Source organism: Styela clava, chromosome 5 (genome assembly GCF_964204865.1).
Source record: "Styela clava chromosome 5, kaStyClav1.hap1.2, whole genome shotgun sequence".
NCBI classification, from domain to species: domain Eukaryota; kingdom Metazoa; phylum Chordata; class Ascidiacea; order Stolidobranchia; family Styelidae; genus Styela; species Styela clava.
The window spans coordinates 15898882-15921283 of record NC_135254.1 but is presented as its reverse complement, the minus strand read 5'-3'; the positions used below and the strand labels follow the sequence as shown (position 1 = coordinate 15921283).

The 22402-nt window shown below is 33.9% G+C and overlaps 1 protein-coding gene across 9 annotated transcripts in view; it reads left to right on the top strand.

Moving 5' to 3' along the window:
- Window positions 1-22312, top strand: part of LOC120345146 (uncharacterized) — a 42992-nt gene extending 20680 nt beyond the window's left edge. Inside the window, exons 23-44 of one of the 9 annotated variants that reach the window (XM_078113235.1) lie at window positions 168-307; window positions 1025-1204; window positions 1660-1889; window positions 2667-2844; window positions 3783-3977; window positions 5063-5098; window positions 5778-5891; window positions 7747-7812; window positions 8482-8662; window positions 9332-9429; window positions 9834-10037; window positions 10738-10875; window positions 11554-11670; window positions 12669-12758; window positions 13691-13874; window positions 14785-14868; window positions 15735-15779; window positions 16312-16449; window positions 16755-16846; window positions 17032-17103; window positions 18993-19064; window positions 20514-22312. In XM_078113235.1, the coding sequence (XP_077969361.1) occupies window positions 168-307; window positions 1025-1204; window positions 1660-1889; window positions 2667-2844; window positions 3783-3977; window positions 5063-5098; window positions 5778-5891; window positions 7747-7812; window positions 8482-8662; window positions 9332-9429; window positions 9834-10037; window positions 10738-10875; window positions 11554-11670; window positions 12669-12758; window positions 13691-13874; window positions 14785-14868; window positions 15735-15779; window positions 16312-16449; window positions 16755-16846; window positions 17032-17103; window positions 18993-19064; window positions 20514-20717 (2858 nt within the window). In that variant the 3' untranslated portion in view covers window positions 20718-22312. Of the gene's footprint in view, window positions 1-167; window positions 308-1024; window positions 1205-1659; window positions 1890-2666; window positions 2845-3782; window positions 3978-5062; window positions 5099-5777; window positions 5892-7746; window positions 7813-8481; window positions 8663-9331; window positions 9430-9833; window positions 10038-10737; window positions 10876-11550; window positions 11671-12668; window positions 12759-13690; window positions 13875-14784; window positions 14869-15734; window positions 15780-16311; window positions 16450-16754; window positions 16847-17031; window positions 17104-18198; window positions 18265-18992; window positions 19065-20513 lie in introns of all 9 variants that reach the window. The other 8 variants (XM_078113234.1, XM_078113236.1, XM_078113237.1 and 5 more) reach the window with 8 other exon arrangements.
- Window positions 22313-22402: the final 90 nt, after the last annotated feature.

The following is a 22402-nucleotide window of genomic DNA, read 5'->3' as shown; positions in this document are numbered from 1 at the left end:
CCGCGAGCGACAAAAGGTTGCCGACCCCTGCCCTAAAGGTATGGGAAACCCTGGTTTATTCAATTCAGTATCATTTTGTTTCCATGTTATTTTCAAGTGAATACCATAACCGGAATTTGTTCAAAGCAAAATATTTGGGATCCTGTTTAAAAATTTATTTATTATAGATGATGCAACAGCTGGTAGTACAGCTTCACCTGTACCTGATCATGTCGAGTCTAGTTCGATTCACAGTGTTGAGATCTTATCAGCTGCGGTGAAAAATTGTAACAGATTTCGAGAATTATTACTTCATGGCCGAAAGAAGGTGATTATTTTGGTATTTCAAGGAAATAAATTTCAAGAATTGACATTAAAATATTAATTCAATGAAATTTTTTCTTTGACCTTTATTGGAGCAAAAATACTAAATAATGACAAATTCGATTGTTAAAGTTATGGGAATAATATAATTTTACTCCACTTAATTAATTTGAATAATTAGACATTTCATTTTCATTTAACTGCTTTTAAAGTGTAAATTATTTAAAGTGCATTTAAATAATTCTCATGCCAGCAAAATAACGCAATAACTTATTCTATCTTGGTAGGAACAGTGTGACACCAGTGCTTTATTGTTGTGGTTAATGAAAATAAGTAACTACTCTTTGGTATCGTGTCGTAATTTAGAAATCAGAGTTACTGTCTATTTTTTGTATAATTTCTCATTTTTGCAATAAGAATTTTGCAATATAACAATTTTCGCCTTGTTACAACTTTTTTCGAAAACTAAAATCAAGATAGAATTCTGAATATCTTCATATTAGTATACATCTTTGATACACAATGATAATTTGTCACCCCTTCGATTATCCATGAATCCTCCACCATCAAATCCTTACATATTAAAGAAAAACTGGCGAACTATTCCAGGGAACCATATAAAAGAGACTGTAGTTTCCCAAAGTATTAATTCTCATTTTTACCTTTCCTATTCCCCGGGATTAATATAAAAATTCTATACTAATTTTTTTTTTTTTGACAGGATGCACTTGAATGGGCAATGAAGATGGGTCTGTGGGGACATGCTCTTTTACTCGCAAGCAAAACTGACAGTCGTACCCATGCTCAAGTTATGTTAAGATTTGCAAACTCTCTTCCTATCAACGATCCGTTACAGACTGTTTATCAATTGATGTCAGGAAGGCAACCTGCTGCTGCTACGGTACCTTGGCATCTCGTTTTTGATTCATTGAAATTTGTTCATTTTTAAATAACAAGTAGCAATGCTCAATTATATGGACGAAACGCCCAAACAAAGTATGGGTATCTTTTCTTTCACAGTATCGGTACGGTACTCAGGGGTGCAGCCAGCGGGGGGGTTACAGTGAAATTACAGTTGTACTGTGAAATTAAAACAGTAAAAGCGGTTGAAGAACAAAAAATGTTCAGCGAAATTCTGTTGAATAAATTCCAGAGTTGCGTGTAGCTCACCTCCCTTTCCAGACGTCATTTGGTGAATATTTAGCATATCCTATTTCAAGCATTTTGCCTACTTGCTAATCGTCGACCATTAATTAATATGTAATTGGAAACCTAAAGTGAAATTACATTTTGCCCAGAACCAAATATTTTAAAATAATAATTTTTTATGAACGTCTTTTCATTATTTCCTCCTAGTGTGTGTCTGAAGAAGGATGGGGTGACTGGCGTCCACATCTTGCTATGATTCTATCAAATCCTACAAGTAGTGCTTCGTTAGACATGAGAGCCGTATTAACAATGGGAGATACATTATCATCAAGAGGATTACTTCACGCAGCTCATTTTTGCTACCTAATGTCATCCACACCTTTAGGTTATTACGGTCGACCAACGAGCAAAATGGTTTTATTGGGTGCCAATCACACGTAAGTACAGGATGTGGTTTTAAATTCGGCTTGTGTTTATTTGTAGTATATATCTTTCATGTATGGTCTGATGATGAATATTACATATTGCCAGTAGGCTGTGTGATATAGTTATGTTTCGATCTACCATATAAACCTAATATTCAACTGATCGTGATTTAGGAAAGAAAAATTTAGTTATGAATGATATCAATTATATGACTTCGTTGGTATCTATTAAATCAGTCAGGCATGAATTTTTGTTCGTTCGCAAGAACCTATGAAACATACATTTTGCCATGTTATTTTCTACGGCTAACTTTCCAAAGACTAATTTGGAATCTTTTTGATTATATGAATTCTGTTGAACATTTCAATTGAAGGGGTGAATCCCCGAAATCAGTGTTCCAAGAACGACTCATATTTGACGAATTCACATAAATCTGACGAATTTTGACTTTTTTAATCCGGCAGCTTATCTCACATTTTTATGTTCGCAGATTGCCGATATATTAATGGTTTTCTTTTGTCCACGCAACTGTTAGTTTCGTTAAACGCAATTAATATGTCATAACATTTTCTGATGGCTCCACTAACAGGTGGAATAATCGTGGTGACTGTTCCAGAAGCAGCTGCATTGAAATTTTCGAGGCCCTGGATATGTATTTTGAACTTTCTTTTTTTGAAAATTCTGACTGCACCCCTGTTCCCTGTATCCATATATTTATTCAACACCTAGATTATCATTCATATTCCTAATAAGTTCTGGCGTCTATGCAACAATGTTTCTCTATTCAGGTTATCTTTCCTTGAATTTGCTTCCCTGGATTCAATAAGAAGAACAGAAATCTATGAATACGCCATATCACTCGGTAAAAATCAGAGATCATCGGATGCTGCTACTGTCTTGCCGACTTTCCAACTTTACAAATTTATTTACGCATGTAAACTGGCAGAATATGGACTTATTGCTCAAGTGAGTATACTGTTAATAGTTTTACATTGGGAGTCAATTCTGGGAATCATCTAGGTTTTTATGTTATCAGAATGTTGGGTACTCCGAAGTATATGAACCAAGATGGTGGACACCGGAACATAGTATGTGTACCAGGTTAGGTTAATTTCAGGTACAATCACTACGGGAGTCACTTGGCTAGTCCCCTAACTCGAAATAGAACTAAAATAAGGGAAATTGGAATAAAATTATTGCCTAACCCTAATCTGGTACACATACTACGATCTGGTATCCGCCATCGGGTCTCGTGTAGTTTATTTAGTTTTAGGCGTAGCATAACAATTTTTTGACATGCCAATCCCAACCCTCACCCGACTACACCATCCAAAAATTACGTCACTACGACGTCACAATCACGTCATAGGGCTTGCCAAATACTGGTACGATCGCCCGAAAGAGCATCGGCGCCGACGATAAAGAACTGACTAACGTCAGCGATCTCTCTCCTATCGGGATCGTTGCGACGAGAAAACGAGAGAAATTGCTGTTCGGTTTCGGGTTCTCGTCTGCGCATCTTGGATGACAGTTCGCATAGTTTGAAGGGCTCTATTACGTCACTGTGACGTCGTAGTGACGTAATTATTGGATGGTGTGGTCAGGTGGGGGTTAGGATTGACATGTGAAGAAATTGTTATGCTACGCCTACTAGAAGTACGTTAGGTACGAAACTACATGAGACCCTCCGCCATCTTGGTTCACATACTTTGGGAGTACCGAATGTTGCATATAAAGATTGGAAAAAACATTTATTTGATAACATAAGGTAAAGCGGTAATATCACTCATAAACAGTAGCATGTTCCTGCTTAACCATCATCTAGCTCTAGTTGTAAAGCAACATTGTTAAAAACGTTATGATATATTGTGTTAGCAGTTTCTATATAAATACATTATTTACAGGCTTTACATTACTGTGAACGAATTGCCAAATCAGTGTGCCGAAGTCCAACTTCTTATTCATTTACATTGGTGAATCAACTGGTGAATGTGTCAGATCAGCTTCGGCATCACGACCCTCAAATTCACGCTGGAATGGCAGATGGTGAAAGCCCAAGGTGGCTCGAAACTCTTCGGAATATTAACAGCCAAATACAGGTGAGATATTTCCCATTAACCTCAAAAATACACAATCTTCATAGTTCATATTATAAAGCATGATTCATACGTAAAACTTGAATCTGTCATCTCATCAGAATATAATTTTTAGTGAGTTCACGCATGAAGTGGCACCAATCATAATATCACATTAAAGTCTGTCGAAAACGAATACATTCAAAAATATTTCTATTCTTTATTTGATACTAGAATGTTTTTATTTCAAAATAGAAGCTATTGATATTTTATATTCACACTGAAAACAGAGTTATTCAAGTACCTATAACTGTAGAAAACCAATTTAAATCCTTTTTTTTTATTGCACCATTACGAAGATTAATCTCTAAAAAATATACTATATTTGGAGATGAGACAAATCTGCTATTGTGAAAAGAATATTTTTGAATCTGGAATATAGAATTAATTTTAAATTGGGTCACATCATCAAAGAACATATATATAACTCAACCTATATATTCCATGAATTTAAATTTTGAAATGGAAGTTGAGTAATCATTTGAATGGTTTTCTGATTTTTGGACGATTTTTTCGAAATTGAACGATGGTCTTTTTGATCTTACTATTAGACTTCCTTTGCTCAAACGGATAATTTTTGGATGATCCTAAAATTAAGAATTTAAAACAGTGGTTCCCAAACTTTTTGTGCCACGTCCGCTGTTTAGAATTTGTCAAGTTCGCGCCCCACCTCAAACATATAGTAGGGCAAAGGTATGTTTTATTCAAAAAAATGTTGAAAATACATGGAGGGAACCTAAATATCCAAAATAAGAAGGGCAAGTTCAAATCTAACAAATATTTTTATTTTTAATCAGCTTCATGCCTCCTCAAACAATTGTCTACGCCCCCTTGTGGAGCGCGCTCCACCGTTTTGAGAACCACTGATTCAAAATATTGGTTATAATTAATTTGAATCCATTCGTTACGAACATTCCTAATTTTAGAACATATTCAAAATGTTTTCCGAAATATTTTATTGTGTATTCTTATAAAACACATGGATTTAATTTGCCCATCCCTGTTACATACTTAGCATGTTGCTATGTTTATATTTCTGCAAACAACAGTGTAAATTGATAGTTCCTAGGACTGGGAATGATAAGGTTAGTAGGATGATTTGTCTATGTCGTTTTTATTTCAAAGGAAAAATTGATCAAGTTTCTCATCATTTTGAAATGAATCGAAATATCTTAAATAATTTGCCTTGAAATCTCTGCTTATTATACCAAGCTTGGATAAAACGCATTTTTATCTGAATATCATGCTTGGTAGTTCTTGTTTATTTTTCACCAATCATCTATAATTAGAATTTTTATTGAATTGAAAAGACTGATTATTGCACATAATTGTTTTTTGTTTCCAATTTTTTGCTTTGCTATCCGATGAATATGTTGTTTTATTTACTTTAATTATTAGTGCTAATTATCTTATACTTCGTTAAAATGATTTACTGTCCAGTGAAGGTCGTAATAAATATTCAATTTAGGCCGCAGTAGTCGTTTCAATATGTATATAAAACAACATCAATTCATTTATCTACACCAAGATTATTTATGTTTATTAATTAGGAAATTTTTATTAAATATTTTAAACGGACGAGACATTCTTTAATTTTTGATTTAATTTATGAAACAGTTGTGATTTTCTATTTGAAAACTTGATTTGACTTGAAAACTGTGTTAAATTTTCATGAAAATGTAAAAAACACTGATGAATTTTGATGTGTATTACGATTGATGATTTTACTATATTCTCAATTTGTTTCATTCCTTTTCTTGACAGAGTGGTTTGATTGTGCCGCGTATACATGGGCCATCTTCATTACTAACTGTTTCCAATACCCCATCTATCGTATCAACGAGTCCAACTTCGGAAAGTCCTAACGATGAAATAAGGGTGAGTTTTTTTATTATGATGATAGCAAACTTATTCTCTGCTGCGGGCCGCTTTATCAGTTCATCTATGTAAGCAGGCTACACTAGTTCTTAGTCATACAAACACCATTGAAATTACATTATAATAAAAAACGTACCGTATATGCTCGATATAGGCCGAGTTTAAAACTCAAAAAAAAAGTTGCCAAACTAAGGGACCGTCTTATTCGCGCATAACTCAGATTGCACCAAAAAATCGGCTCATTCGCGCATCAGAATTTGATCACGCAACGAGATGATATTATGCTGACTTGCCGGTAATTCCAAAAGCTTCAAACCATACCAAGTTCTCACGATAAAGAGCGTGCACGCACACACACAATCGCTTGTGAAGGTGGATTGTCTTATCATACAGCTGATGGCTTGTACAGTCTGCGATTGGTTGTTTAACACGTGACGCTTGTACAGTCTGTGATTGGTTTGTTTTCGCTTGTGTTTCTTTTACATAACAGCAACAGTGTCGATTTACGGCCAGTTGTTTCGTGGTGAAAACGTTATTTTTTGGTGCGCTATCGCCGTAGAGGCAATTACCGGCACGCGACTTTTAATCACCTTTACGATATGTTATCCGTTAGGGGCGGTGATAAGGACTCTTAATGAAATTAACCGCGTTGTGGGCGATCAAAGGAAATTGTTTTATGCTGACTCAGGGACTCTCTTAAAATCCCGACAACAATCCCTCTCATTAATACAAATCAGGACGCATGAAAAGCAATATAGACTTTATCAACATGAATTTACAAGTAAGAATCTACGGCCGTCACTAACAAACAGAAATGATAAACGTGAGAAATATTTGTGTTATAGCAATTTTGTTTTCTTTCTGCGCCTTTCTTAAGGCGTCTGGCGTGTTAAGATTCGTAGCGATTTATAAGAATGTGTTAATACAGCGTTATTTCTTTCCTTGAAACAGACAAGGAACGAAATTAATCGCCGTTGTAGCGATCAAAGGAAATTGTTTTATACTGATTCAGGAACTCTATTTTAAACTCCCGACACAATCACGACGCATTGAAAAGCAATATAGACTTTATTAACATAAATTATCAAGTAAGAGTTACGGGTAATAATCCACCTACGGCCCTTGCTAACATGCAGAAACGATAAACGTGAGAAATGTTTGCGTTACAGTCATTTTGTTCTCTTTCTACGTTTTTCTTGAGGCGTCCGGCGTGTAACGATTCGTAGGACCGACTTTTGTGCCATTTTTTATAAAATCGCTGTTTTTAGGCCGTTTTCAGGGAGTCGGCCTATTCGCGAGATAGGCGTCATTTTGAGAAAATACGGTAACTATCAGTTGTACTTGTAGGTATGCAAGACATATACTATCCTTCTTCTATGCCAGGGGTTTCTAACAGACGCCTAACGGGCTACAACCCAGCCTGCCAAAACATTTAGTTTGGCCCTCAACAACAGTCCGATTTATCCTCATCCAGCGTAAATTCCTAATCTGGCAGTCAGTTTGGAAAGGCGCTCACATGGGTAAAAATACGTGTTTTTTGCTCTTGTCGCTGTGTTAAATCCTTCACCGTTTTTTCCAGTGCCTTTATTACTGTAAGGCTAAGTGATAGCCGTATTCTCTTCTCTTGCCTTTTCCGCCCAATTTTTTATGTGGCCCAGCTAAATGTCTGAAGTTGGTTATGTGGCCCACCGACATAAAATGTTGCACTCCTCCAGTCCTCCTATAATTTGGCTTTGCGTAAGTGGCTCTTTGTGTCCACATATAGCCTTTCTTCTTGTTGTGAACAATCATACTTGAACAAATTACCTCAAATTCACCTATACACCAATTTACTCTATTTAAAAATTGTTCTTAGTTTTCTGCTCATACTCCAGAACAAGATGACGACGATGTACAAGATTCAGGGTTGCCAGATTCGAATGTGAGTTTCTTGAATGACTTGATATCTTGATTGTTTATTATCTTTCGTAACGAATGGAATCCATGTGTTCTGGAGGCAGGGCATGATATGTTTGTTTGTAGCTTCATGTTTGAGAATTAATTTCTTGTCAGTTTGACGTCGAATAATGAACTTACCAGTTATTAGGTTATAATATATTAATATAATGTCAAATTATGAAATTCGATCATGGTTTTAAAAATATGAAAAGTTGGTTGTCTGTAGTGCTGTGAAGTTGGGAGTTACATAGTATTGTAGTAGAAATCGTATTTCCGATTCTTGGTAGTTGGAGACAAAATTTTGAATTCTATGGAATCAGATCTGAAATATTAGACTTCTATAAATATCGAGTCATAGTTTTCTGCATTTCAAAATTTTGTCTAAAGGAACTTATTAGGTAATCCTGTAGTGTGTGTACCAGGTTAAGGTTAGGCCATAATTTTATTCCGATTTTCCTTATTTTAGTTCTATTACGAGTTCAGGGACCGTCTGTGTTAGCCAAGTGAATAAAACCCTCTGTCCGAAGGCTTCAGTCCCTTTACACAACTTGATGTAAAGTAGGCCAACAAAATTAGTTACCTCCATATTGGTACATACACTTTTGACAAAAAAGTATTCTATTTCAATGATACCTTATTATTTTCCTTTTAGCCACCTGTTCAAAACTATGGCCACCATCAGCAATACAATACTGGTTACCAAACTCAACAAGTTCAGATGTATTCTGCCACAGAGAACCCATCTGCTGTTCCTACCCACGATCCGCATATGCCTTCCAATATGATGGTGCCAGATGGAGCGATGCAACAACACTCTGAAAACTATTCACAAGGTAAGATAATGAAAAAAAAAATTTTTTTCGAAAACTTATGCTAAATTGCTATTCCAAAGCTGTTTTTCTGATCTTATTGCTTCAATTTTGCATCAATTGGCATTCTTTGGGATTACTACCCTACCATTATTCTATATGGTTTAGCCTTTTTTTTACGTTTGAGTGTCGTAACTTTGCTGCGGAGATGAGTCTTTTTTTACTTTTTAGTGAGTATGTATGACATTGCTTTGGGCAAATTTTTATAAAAACCAAAAAGTTTCCATTTTTAACTCATTCTTGTTTTGGGTTTAAAATGTGCGCCCAAGTAAGTCAGTTTCCGAGATTGGTCAAGAGTCCATGTGTTTATGAGTAAAACTTGAATTAGTGAAGTTGAACACTAATCAATCATTTTGTCTCGGTTGAATTTTCGGTAGTAATTGAATTTTCACTTGTTGTTTTTGACTGTAATTCGTGTTCGTATATCACCTGATAAAGCACTGAGTATGTTTGCACATATCCACTCGCTCAATATTGGAGAATGAATGAAAAGGATTTGCAATCTTCTCATACTCTGAAAATCGATTTTTATTGTCCGAGTTAGTTTGTTTACATTTTCACTGATTGGGTTTTTCTTGTTCGGAGCTTCTGGGTAATTCTGATTTTCGGTCATTTTAATTTCCCTGGTTGCAGGACATCAAAGTCAATTTCAACCACAAGATCCACAAGGATATGGAATGCAATCAAATTATCAACAGTTCATGCAACCTAGTGGACAACCGTATGCTCAGGTGAGATATTCAAAATGAAGTCCTCAGTGTACATGAAAGTGGACCTATGTATTGTTTTACTCAATGTCATCTGTGACGATTTCCGATTCTTAATGAAGATAGATGAAGAATTACTGCTTTTTTTTTTAATTTTTTCAAGTTGTCCGAGAGTCTGATTCATAGGCATAATGCGCAATAATGGAATACATATGCTATCGATTGGTGAAATATTACTGGTACATTTAGCAGCAAAAAATCTTCAACGACATAGGAAAATATTAGGTTTTTGAGATTTTATATATTAATTATATATATATTCGGCAAAACTGATGATTTTGTCATATATATTATCTGATTATTTTCAAATGTAAAAAAATTTCACTCTACTTATATTCCAATTTTTAATTTCGTAATATCAATTTCAGCCATCTGTACAACAAGCACAAGGATTTGAACATCTTGCTAATCAAGCAAATCCTCTGGCCTCTGCCGGATTTTCTGCTCCAACATCACAAACGATGCACCAACATCAAAACAACTACGGTTTTAACACAGAACAACAACAACAACCAGATGAAGAAGCAGAAAGAAATGATCAAGTTGATTATTATGACTATATGTCCAATGCGGTTAGTAGAATTGAAAGCTTCAATGATATCATTTTCGAATTCACAATGATTTTAACTATTTTTGGAATGATGCTTTTTGATTTTCCCATATCGTTGCGGCTGTATAAATCGTAATTTTGGTGATTCACATTGTCTAACATATAGTTTTTTATTTGTTGCGGTGCTCTTAAAACAATATTTATGTTTTTTGCTTAATGACCATTTTACTTACTTGATCTTACTTGCAATTGAATCACATTATTTTTGTGTGAAGTATCCAACCGGAAATAAACAAATCAAAAATGCCTGTTGAATTTTAATAGTCAGGTTGGAGGCAACAGTTATTCCATTGTTTATTGTGTGCAAATTCCTTCCTACACTAAGAAAAGCTTCTATTACTTGCTTTTATTTTAGGATGTATTCGATATTTCATATTCGAAAAAAAAATAATTTCGAATATATTCGAAATAGTGAATTATTCAATATTGGCCATTCCCGGTATCAACTTTTTATTGAAATATTTGAATATGGTTCAAACTTCAATTAGAAAACCAACCCAAATGCTTTTTTTTCTCATGTCCAACATTTGCTCTTTTGTCTTGAAACCTTCGAATTGTGTGGTGTTCGCCTTTTACCGTTATCTGCTATCACTATCACAAACTAAACTTGCATGAACATATTATCTAGCATGATCGTTGACATCTTACTAATCCATTAATAGCACAAAGTACATCACGGGGGAAGAGCTGGCTCACCAAGGTCTCGTACTGTTTCACAAAGTTCGCAACGATCTAGAGCAAGCACATTGAAGGGTTATGATCGTACAACGCCTACTTCTATGATGAATCATACTGAGAAGGCATGTTGCTTGTTTTTACAAGTCATTTGCATTCATGATCATACTGCAGCCAATCCCGGCTGTTTTTGTTCGGTTTCCCAAAAATGTTATGTCCTGCATGTCCCACTCTTTTTTCACTCGTCCAACAATATTGACTCAAGTTTACTCACCTTATAATGAGAGTGAATAATGTGAATGGGTGAGAGTATCGGCGAGAAATGAACATATTAGAGTAAGAAGTTGATGGACCGAAGCTTGATGTCTAGTTTGTAACTTTTATATTGTCATAATTGAGCCTCAGCTCAAGATCACCCATCTTGTAATAATAGCGTCAGTGTGACAAGTGATATGAACTGCCGGGCATGCGGGACACAATAGTTTGAAGACGTATGTTTTTTTCTCAACGGTCACACTTTCAGGGGAAATTAGTTGTTGTGATCAGCCTCATCTTTAATCAAACAAAGAATCCATTTATTTGAAAATTACCATTTTGTTTGCTATATTTGCTTTTTACAAGGCATTTTTTACCATTAAAAGGACTTTATGTAGTAGATTGGTTCAACTTTTTTTCTAAAATTGAGATGGTTTTCTGAGTTATCCGAATAATTCGAAAATCATGCTAATGCAATACTATCAATCAAAAATATACTAGAATTTGAATGTCATGATCATAAACATTTGCATATAAATTCACAGCAGGGTCGAAGGTCAAGGACAACATCCGAAAATTCAACCGGTAGACGATCACGAAAAACGAGTGGAGAGCAAACTCATCAATCCAAACAGAAAAAGAAGGATGATATAAAAGATGATACAGTAAGTCACTAAAACTGATCTGCTCCAGAGCTGCATATTTTATTTCTGAGCTGGGCTACTGCTCCATAGTCATTGGGGTTTGTTAAGCTCTACCACTACCATAAAAAATATCAGGCCAAACCTAGTTTGGCAAAGCGGGACTCAAAACTTTAATATCTAGGTTTCCAATTTTAAAATGAAATACTTAATATGTAAATTCAAGTTGAAACCTCCAAATTAATACTAGAAATTGAAATATATAAAAAAAAAATACAAGCTAAAAGGGATAAATCATATTATTTGTATTAGTATTAGAAAATTATAAATGTTAAAAAATTATAAGTTGGTTAAGAGCTGGAGCCACTAAAATTTCTGTTAGCTCCAGCTCCATCTAAACGCTCCAGCCCTTATTATACTAGAATGTCCATATTGTTTATTAAAGCTCGATCTGTATGAATACATTTTTGTTCCGAATTACTGTGTAACATAGCTCAACCCATATCTATTTACATATCGAAAAGTCTCAAAGTCTTTTTGGACATTGTCAAACAACCTACAATATGATCAAATATATATTTTTTCATATGGCGCTTTGCATCTCAGCATTGCCCACCCACAGCTGAATCTAACACTTTTACTGCCAGAACATTGTGAACGTTTAATGTAGGAAATGCTCTTCTGCAAAAATATGTACCGCTGGGCCAAATATTCACATTGACGGTAGTAAATTCTGCCCATAAACAATTGCCACATTTCTGTAAATTACGACTAACGGTAGGTACGTTCGATAAGTGAACGACATGCTGCATGCAACACACATGTACTTACGCTAATTACTAAACGCCGTACACTGCCATTGTTATGAAATACGTGTGCAGATAATGAATTTTTGTTATTTAAAACCAAGTCATTTGAGGGCCACAAAAAAATTTTCAGCGGGCGCAATTTGCCGACCCCTGCTCCTCATCATCAAGCATTGCTTCCCATTTACTACTTTTTTTTTTTATTGTTTCCATTAGGTAAAGAAATCAGGATCTTGGTCGTTATTTAGTTGGTTGTCAAGAAGAGCATCCAAGCAAGTGCATTTACCTGATGATAATAATAAAGATGTGAGTTTTTTACAACAATATCCTGGAAATGTTTAAATTGTAGTGTTCTTTGTTCTGGTATAATTTTGTAAATTTCATTTTGAATATTTCAACTTAATTTATTGTACAGTGTGACCCGAAACAATATAACCTGAATTACTGAATCTTCAGGGTATAATCATACACAAACAGAAGTTCAGTATTGAAAAAAATTTTGATAAGTGATAATTATACAATTTATGGATTTTTGGGGGGGAGTTCTCTCTTTATGACGGAGACACAATATACATCAATGCAAGAATGGCGAAACAAAAACAGTAGTTTCATTATTTGAATTTTTGAAATATGTTTTATTTCATTTTAGAATTGTTTAAATTAGTTGATTTTGAGAATATCTATAAAATATTATTTGGTATGTCGAATTGTAGTATTCAATATTCTTCCACAAAATGTCTGATCTGAATTTGTCTCAGTTTTATTCTTTAGTTTACTAATCTTACACATGTCGTCCCAATCGTGTTCATGGGTTAATTCAAAATGAAATAGTTTGCAACATCACAAAAATTGAGTAACATACTATTCCAAAAATCCGAATGCAATCTTGAACAATATTTTTAAATTGGTCATATTCTGAATTCACAATAATCAGAGTGAACATTTAGAATTCAATGTATATTCTATGAGTTCAAAATTAAAATTACAAGAAAGGTAAAATAATTAACAATTTATCGTTTTCTTTAGTACTCGGAAATTAAATGAAGGCGTTTTTGGCCATAATGATAATTAAAAAAAAATAAAACTATCTAAGTTATCGCTGAATTCAAGAATTTCTAATATTGAATCTAACAAGAATCGGATTGAAATCAATGAAAATATTCGATCCATTTCTGACATCACGATTGTACATTGTAGAATATTGTACAATTCCTAATAACCACTTAACAATTCTCTAGATTGTATGGGATAACGACCAGCAACGATGGGTTGATAAAAATGCGACAGAAGAAGATTCTGCTCCATTGGCACCACCTCCTATTGATGATAATAAAAGTCAAGCAATCCATCAAGGTCAAAATCAACAACAACTCGGTCAGGTCCCAACTACGCCTGCCCCACAACCACTTGGCCCTACACCGGGTATGAACTTGGAAATCTTTTTATAATTACCATTTTCTTCAAAAATACTAACACTTTGTTCTAATCGAAACGTCTGTGTGAATTTCATAGATACTGGGATTTTCAGGAAGCTGTACAGTTTTTAGTCTACCCCAGTGCGCTTGTTTTAAGGGGGCATTTATATGGTGCTAATATTTAACCCTTCTTAGGCCCTAATTGTAAATTCGTATCTCCCCAAAGAACACTGAAACTATCTCTCCACTAAAAAATGAGAGGCGAGACAAGACGGGAAGCGAAAGTTCTTAAACATATAAACGCCATATTACCAGACACATGGTCGCAAAGTCAATCAAAAGCAATTTGCAACTGCCGTATAACAGCCCGGTTCGTTTTTGATACAAGTCTCATTTTTCTTATTTTTTGGACACGAAGTGGACCGACCTATGGATCGTTTTATTATGTGGTTCTTATCAAAAAATCCTCCTTCATTTTAATTACTGGACCCATGAAATTCGTTTTTGTGTGCGATGACGTCATCATAATTAATAATTACGCACCATGTGGCCGTTCTACATGCGTGTTAGTTGTAGTCAGGTGACGCCGTGAAGACTTGTGGTACCGGTAGTCTACTGTGATAGCTTGCATACCCTCACTACTTCGTTTTAGCCTTCGTGTCCTTATATTTGACTACCACTCTCTTGTTTTCCAATCAATAGCCATGGGGCAGCTTTGCTGAAAACTCTTGAATGAAGTTTGCAGTTAAAAAGTCCAGATTCTTTCCGACTCATAATACTAAATTCTTTTTCTGAGCTGATAGCTGAATTTAAACACAAAATCTTCAACGTTCGAAAATATAGTTGGGATACCGCGACTTTATCAGTCTTTCAAGTGGTGGATTTCTATTTCAAATTTTCATACTGAATTTTGACAGAAGACAAAGAGGCAGATTTCATTAGCAAGCTTAATTCATCCAGCGCACCACCAATGACATCATCCCTTAAACCCACAGTTAATGGTATAAACAGTAGTTCTTCGTCTGTGAACATCTGTATTAGATTTTTTTTTAGGGATGTCCGATAAATTTAGGTGTATTTGCACTTTAATAAACTTTTGGATCCCAGTCATCATTTGTCTGTGAATGTTTTTGATTTTAACATGATTTTATGTTAGAATTTAACAGAGCAATCAATTTCAATGATTTTGTTAAAAAGATTCATATAACATTTTTGGAACCAATTCTATAGCTTGGATATAATTCTGAAATACTATTATATTCTGATATGGGCAACCCATTCAACAGACATTTCTCTCACATTATTAGTTGCTGTAATGTTTCATATGTGAAGTAATTGTAATAAGTTTTTTAATTTACATATTCATGTAGATTAATGTTGTAGCTGTGTAGAAATTCAATCATGGTATCCGATGTTTCTTTTCTCGGTGTAACACATTCTTCCATACATAGATAGATATGTTGCATTGTTCACCTCTATCAAAGGGTTAAAATGGATAAAAAAAAACTTGTACCTCCAAAAAAGTTTTTGTTGTCAGCCCTCTGTCGGTGTACCTGACAGACAAAAAATATTTGATGATCAATTTTTTTTTTTTCCAAGAACTTTAGTTGTATTGAATTAACTATTTGATAGCTGTTTTTGATCATAATCACAAACTGCTTCAAGTCTCCTGTTAATCAGTATTTACTGATGAGCAATTCTACACTATTAAATTTTCTATAACCTCAGTAGCTCTTGGTACCTAAGCCTGGGCAAATTGAGCAAATTTAAATAGAAAAATAGTAATGATTTAGTGCGAATAATCATAGAGCCTCTTTATATTTCGTCTGCATTTATGTTTTAGGGACATTTATTCTGTATATTTCAGGTGAAGCTCAGCTTACAGCAAATAGATTCTCTTTGAAAAACTTGGGTGAGAGCAATTTTCATATCTTTTATTTGGCTATTTTATAACTATTTAGGTGGTCCATTATGCAAAAAAAAAATTAAAGCAAAGCTATGATATGCTACATAAATAAAACTCCGATTGGATATATTAATTTTTTTGGAATGATGAAAAATATTTATATTTGCCATCAAAAGTGGGATGACAGTTCATAAGATTCGTAACGATTTCTGATATTTGAATTTCAGAAAGTCAACACACCATATAATATAGTTGAAATGCCTGAGGTCCCAATATGAGTTAGTTCTGATTCTGTTACCATTTTGCCGGCACAGGTTCGAGACTTGCTAAGTTCAAAAGTCGATCCGAACCATCCACTTCACCCAGAGCGTGCGTTGCGTGTCTTTCCATATGCCTTTCCACTCTGAATAAGGCTCTTTATAAGCAGCCACAGATAGTAAGGATTAGGAACAGAAAAAATAGAATCTTCCACAACCAACCATCTTGTTGGGTTTTTCGATCTCAGTGAAAATAAAATTAACCTTACTTATATTCCTAGGAGGAAATCGTTCAATGTATAAAAATGCCTTCAGTAGTTCGAGTACACCAGCTGTTGCACCAGCACCTCCAGCATTACTGCCTGGTATGCAGAATACAAATCAACCCAAATTTACAGGGTTTATGGTTCCTAATCCAGGTAAGTTTATGAGAGTTATTTTGTTATGGAATCACATTTGCTTTGTAAGCTTCGAGAGAGGAAAGAATTATTTTAAAAAAGAATATGATAATTTCTCCATATTGGTACACATACTTCTGGAGCGTCGGTTTGAGTATAGCTGTGACCAATTGATTATCCTGTATGTGTTGATGTTAAGAGTAAGTTATAACTAATCTAAGGTTATATTAAACGTCCTATTGATGAGAGGAGTATTAATTCTCTCGAAAACCTGATCATTGGACTCTGTTCGAGAATCTATTATTAAAATGTTTATTGTTATATAGTTCCGACATCACAACCAACTTCAGAAGAACCTACACCTGCTGCTGCCAGTACACCCATGCATGGACACAACTCCAATGCTGAAACAATTCCGGTACGATTTTGATTTATATACATCTTTTATAAAATCATCTATGATAACGCATGGTCCGTCAATAATTTGGGCCTTTCTATCATTTAAACATGATTAAAAATAAAAATTCGGTCGATGATAATTTTTCTCTTTTCGATGAATTCATGTGCATGACTGCATGTGTGTTTTGTGCATTCATTTATCAGATGTTTACCCCCGGTAACACACCACATGAGTCATCGACTGATTTCAGACAACCTTTTAACCACGGTGGCGGGGTAAGTAAAGTTTTTTGATTTATTATTCACAATAACTACTTGTGGGTATATAATTCCATACTTAACATTTCAAGTGTGCGGGATTTTAATTAGTTGTTTATTTACATCTGGAATATTGAGGTGTTCTATTTTGAATTTTCATAGCTAGATATCGCAAAACTCTTGTTTTTATATGACGTATTTGTATGTGTTCACTCTGAGCAGTGCTCCGCATAAGCAATCAATACCAGGTAGGAAGTTGCTATAGTTTTGCTGTACCAGATCTTTACGGTTTGGCATTACTTACCCAATTTATTACAGTGTTATTGTTATCTTTGGTGCTTTGAAATATTTGTTGGTGTGTCGGCTGGGTGTTGTAGCACCTTTATTCATAGTAAACTTGCTTTTAATGGTGACCAACTCATACCACCTCTAATGTTATAAAGCAATGTCAAATGGAAGTGTACTCTTCGATCTTCAAACTGGTTGTTTAAAACAGATTTAATGACCCAGAAATCACTATGTACAAAAACTATATTACACAAATTCTTAGTACAACCAGGTAGAATATTCTAGTGTACAAAATGAATAAAAAGATTCTTTACACATAAATTACCATATTTTACAGGCCATAAGGCTGTTATAAGGGTTATAAGGCACAACCAGTACTGTCAAAATTTTGCTCAGATTGGGTCTTTAATCATACATAAGGCACACAGGACTATGAGGTGCAACCAGTACTGGTACTGGTTTTAAGTATAGGCAATAAAGCATAAAGCACTACCTGATCCATACATTAGGCGCAACTGCTCAATAAGACGCATGATCGATATTTGTGAAAAAAAAGTTAAAGTGCGCCTTATGGTCTGTAAAATACGTTATTAACCTAAATGGGCTGGTGTTTTATAAATTAAATAGAGTAAGCAATGACCTATGGAAAAGGGTTTGATTGTCCTGCGGCTATTCATGACCATTCATAAATAGTAATAGAGGAAAAATCATACTCGCTTGTTCTTTTGTGAAATAAAATATCACAATGCCCTATTGGGGTTCCTAATATTAATCACATTTGTAACAGTAGGCCTATATTGTATTTTACTCTCCAATATCCTTTAGAGTGAAAATAGTTTGCGAGATATAAATGTCGTTTCTGACGATTCCCAAGCTGTCACTTTACAAACGGTATGAATGGTAGAATGTAGATACGAAAATTATAAAAGATTTTCTGTGATACAATGCTTTTAGTTTGATTTGGTCAAGCTACCGCTAGGGTACGCTTTATATTTGTCCCATGCTTGGAAAAAAGTAACTTGTAATGTACTAGATGCCAATGGTAGATTTCTAGGTAATCATAGGAACTTTGATAGCTTTATAGATTAGGTAATTAGATCAACATTGCAATGGGAGACATCCTCATTGCTTGTTTGACTTGCAACCTGAGGTACTGAATTAATAACTAAATTTTGAAAATAAATTATTTTGATTTGCATTTTAATCATGTTCATGTCAAGTAAGACAGGAATTTTATATTTATTGTTGCCAATAAGAATCATATGATATCCTGATTCCTGAAACAGCCTCCTACATTCGAAGTATATAACCAGTCATCTTGCGACAACTTACCTCCTATATTTGGGTACATGCTTTTTTGAGCATTGAACAAATTATGAAAAAAGACCATAGCCAGCTTTTATTTTTCAGAAGTAAAAGAAAATAAATCCGATAGGCATAACAAATCATGTGATGCCCTTATTTGGAAACCATTCATATAATCATGATTATAGAATATTAACCACTTTATCCTTTTTCTCTACTATGGGTAATACCATTACCAGATTACATACTTGGCATAATACCTGGTGATCAATCATGTTGTAATTCACTAATTCATTTATCAAATTATATCTCAGCATTCTAGTTCAAGTTCGCTTAGTTCATCTGCTAGAGAAGTTCGAAATTTAACAAGTGTATTGGAAGAAGAGGTGACATTATTGCATGATCTCTCTCACACACTTTGAAGTTTCATAATTACCAAACTACTAACGCTATATATATCTAGGGCATGGCTCTGCAATGATTGTATGATATGTATTTGTATGTTCAATGTGAAATTTCATTCCAACTAATCTCATTTCAAGTATCTATGAGTTAGCACACAAATGAATAATAATCTTCACTTTTTTGTATGGGTAGTTTGTGTTGTTGCTCTGAATTATGCTCACTACAAAAGTTGACTTATAATTTTGGGTTGGGTATGCGATAAGATGATCTGTAGGGGGATTGAAACTGAACATCTATTATCTATCGACCCAGGATGTTATTTTGTTACGATATATTCAACGACTTATTCTTAAAATGAAATCTTCTTCAATCATTTATTCATTTGACTATGACTCTATTCTTTCATATTCTCTGGGTTTTTTTCTGGATTGCGATAAATCTCATACATAATAGTTAGCCTCGATACTTGACTATGATTCTTCACAAATATCACACTCAATGTACCTTTCCTATCACTGGAGAGAATTGTATCAGTCACAAAAAAAATTGCTTGCAATGTTAGATTATGAGACAAATGAACAAAAAATTTACATTTTTCAACTATAGATTGAATTTAATGGTATTTATGAAGACCATAAAATTTGTATGGTTTGTAATTGAATCTTGACATCTGTTAAATCACCTATTATATGCATGGAAATCATCGTGTAACCGGCCTTTGTTTGACTACTAAAGAAATTGACTTGAATGCCTGAATATCAGTTTTTACCACTCTTAATAACTTAATTAAATTTTGTTTAGCATTAACTTGAATGAATATATGGCATGCTATTAGTTTAATAAATTAAGTTTTTGGGATAATTATTTATATTCATTTTTTCAGATTTTGTAGTTGATTATTTAATTGTATGAAATTTTGTTTACCGGTAATAGTTATTTAGAATGGTGAAGATGCTTAGTCGGCATCAAGAATTCATCCTATTTTTGACAATGAAATTCACTATGTACATGGTTTTATTATTAAAACATCTCACATTGACATAAATGGAATACATTGTATTGAAGCATCAGTGAATAAATTTTTTTATTTCTTTGTTTGAAATTGGACATATGTTTTGAAAAGATTTTTATATGCAAGTTTGCCTTTTAACCAACAAAAAGTTATGATCCTTTTGTGACAGAATCTTCTCCTTTTTCGTAGTATTCATCCTAAATTTTCAGACCATATTATTAGAAAGTCTATATCTGTGTATTTAGGTATAATTCTATCCTATCAAAAACTGACTTTTTGAATACATTGAATTTCAAATTTTCTTTAAACTGATTCCTAATCACTAGCTAAACTGTTCTGCTAATGTTGTAATGTATATCTTAGGTTCTCAATAATTTACTATTTGAACATTGCGAAATCAAAATATTTCTCTGTTTAGGGTTCCAATTTTGTTAACGAACCTCAGCTATCTGCTGCTTCTGGAAACGATAATGCTGCTTCTGGACCAGGACCAACCATGTTTTTTAACCCAGCACAATTTTCTGCCCCCGCTTCTCACCCTAGTATGCCATCAGGTGGGGGTAGAGGAAATGCATTGAGACGGGGTAGAGGCCGAACAGGTGGATATGCTGGAAGGCGATGAACGTAATAATTCCTGCATCTAAGTACTGTAATCGTGCTTTAAGACTTGTGCGCATTGGATTCTATACTTTTTGTTTGGTTGAAGATTTATTATTGATTTATGTGTAGTCAAGTATGATTCATCTATGTTTGGGACTTGATAAAGAATAAATATAATTGGGTCAATTACTACCATATTTAATTTGAAACTATAGTTCACTTTAATGGTGGGTATATTTCCTAGCTTTGCAAATCCTGGGCAAGAATATTACATGAACACATAGAAAGTATGTGAAATTTTTTAACGCTAAACTGTCTCATGAGTTGGTCGACTCTATTCAATAATGTCTATAATGCTTAAAAAATGCTCTTTCAATTTAATAAAATGCAATGATAATGGAACTATCATTGTTACAATCGTCCACCAACATATAGTGCAATTTTGTGTGTTGTACAGAGCGAATACGAATTTTGCTTTCTATTCGAGCAGATTATTTTGTTTAACATTTTTCTTTGCCGCAAATGTGTTGCGTTTTACTATTAGATAATAGAGAAAGATGATTGGTTTAATATATTGTAGTGAATGTTTCTTGTACTAGTCCAGCTTTTTTTTTCTATTTATGATAACTTTGAGGTTAAAAAAGGCAACATTATTTAAATATTCATTGCGGATATGTCATGACTATCTGTGCGTCTGATGTGATAATACAACATTTTATTGACTGTATATATAAAATATCTAAATTTAAGGGTTCGAGACAAAATGTGAATGTAGAAATTTTAAAAAACTTGAAAATATTATGAAGAAATAGGTGTTCTTTAAACTGATATCTAATCATTGTTAGAATTGAAGTATTTTAATTAAAAGTTAGTTTTAATATCAAAATTATAAGTTTTCCCAAAAACTTTTCAATTTTCAGCCTTAAAATTTTGTTGCTAAAAGTACACTTTAATTCTTTTAAATATGTTATTAGTAATTTGGCCAACCTGCTGCGAGTTTCCTTGTTCCTATGAATATTGCAAAGATAGCTGTACAAATATATTTCTGTGCTTTATGCTGTGAGCAAGTTCTTGGTATATTGCTCGCATATATGGTGTGTAGGTGAACGGCTATAGTATTTTAATTATTATTTTGTGTGCATAGTAAGACTAGGATAGCCATGACCATGTTAAAAAGAATTGGCAGATGTTTGTTTGTTGTAGCATAATTTTTTTTCTTTATTTTGTTTCATGTCTACGCTTATTCTCAATTTGTGGAGAATTTTGAGGAATTTACTGAAGTTTTTCTGTTTTTGCTTGTAATTGTAATATAATGCATCATAAATAGTGTCAAAATTTGGCTGATATAATCGAAATATGTGCAATTTTAGCGTCGTCCGTTAGATTAACAATTACTATTTCCACTTGTTTGAGCATCGGTTTGCTTCTAATGTAACCTTATTCTCTTGTTCTATATTCTGCTCCAAGAGGATTGAAAAATTTGGGTAATCCCAATGCAGAATATGAAGAGTTCATGATCTTGTTGTAAATTAAAGTACAGTCATGTTTGGTTGGATTTATTGATGAAAATAATAATAATGTTGGCGATTAAGGTTCAATAAAGATATTTACGAGTAATGACTTGTGGTCTACTGATTGCGAATGGGACCGTCAGGCAGAAGCAGAGTTGTGACAGATTTGTTACTTGTGAAGTGTCCTAAATGTACG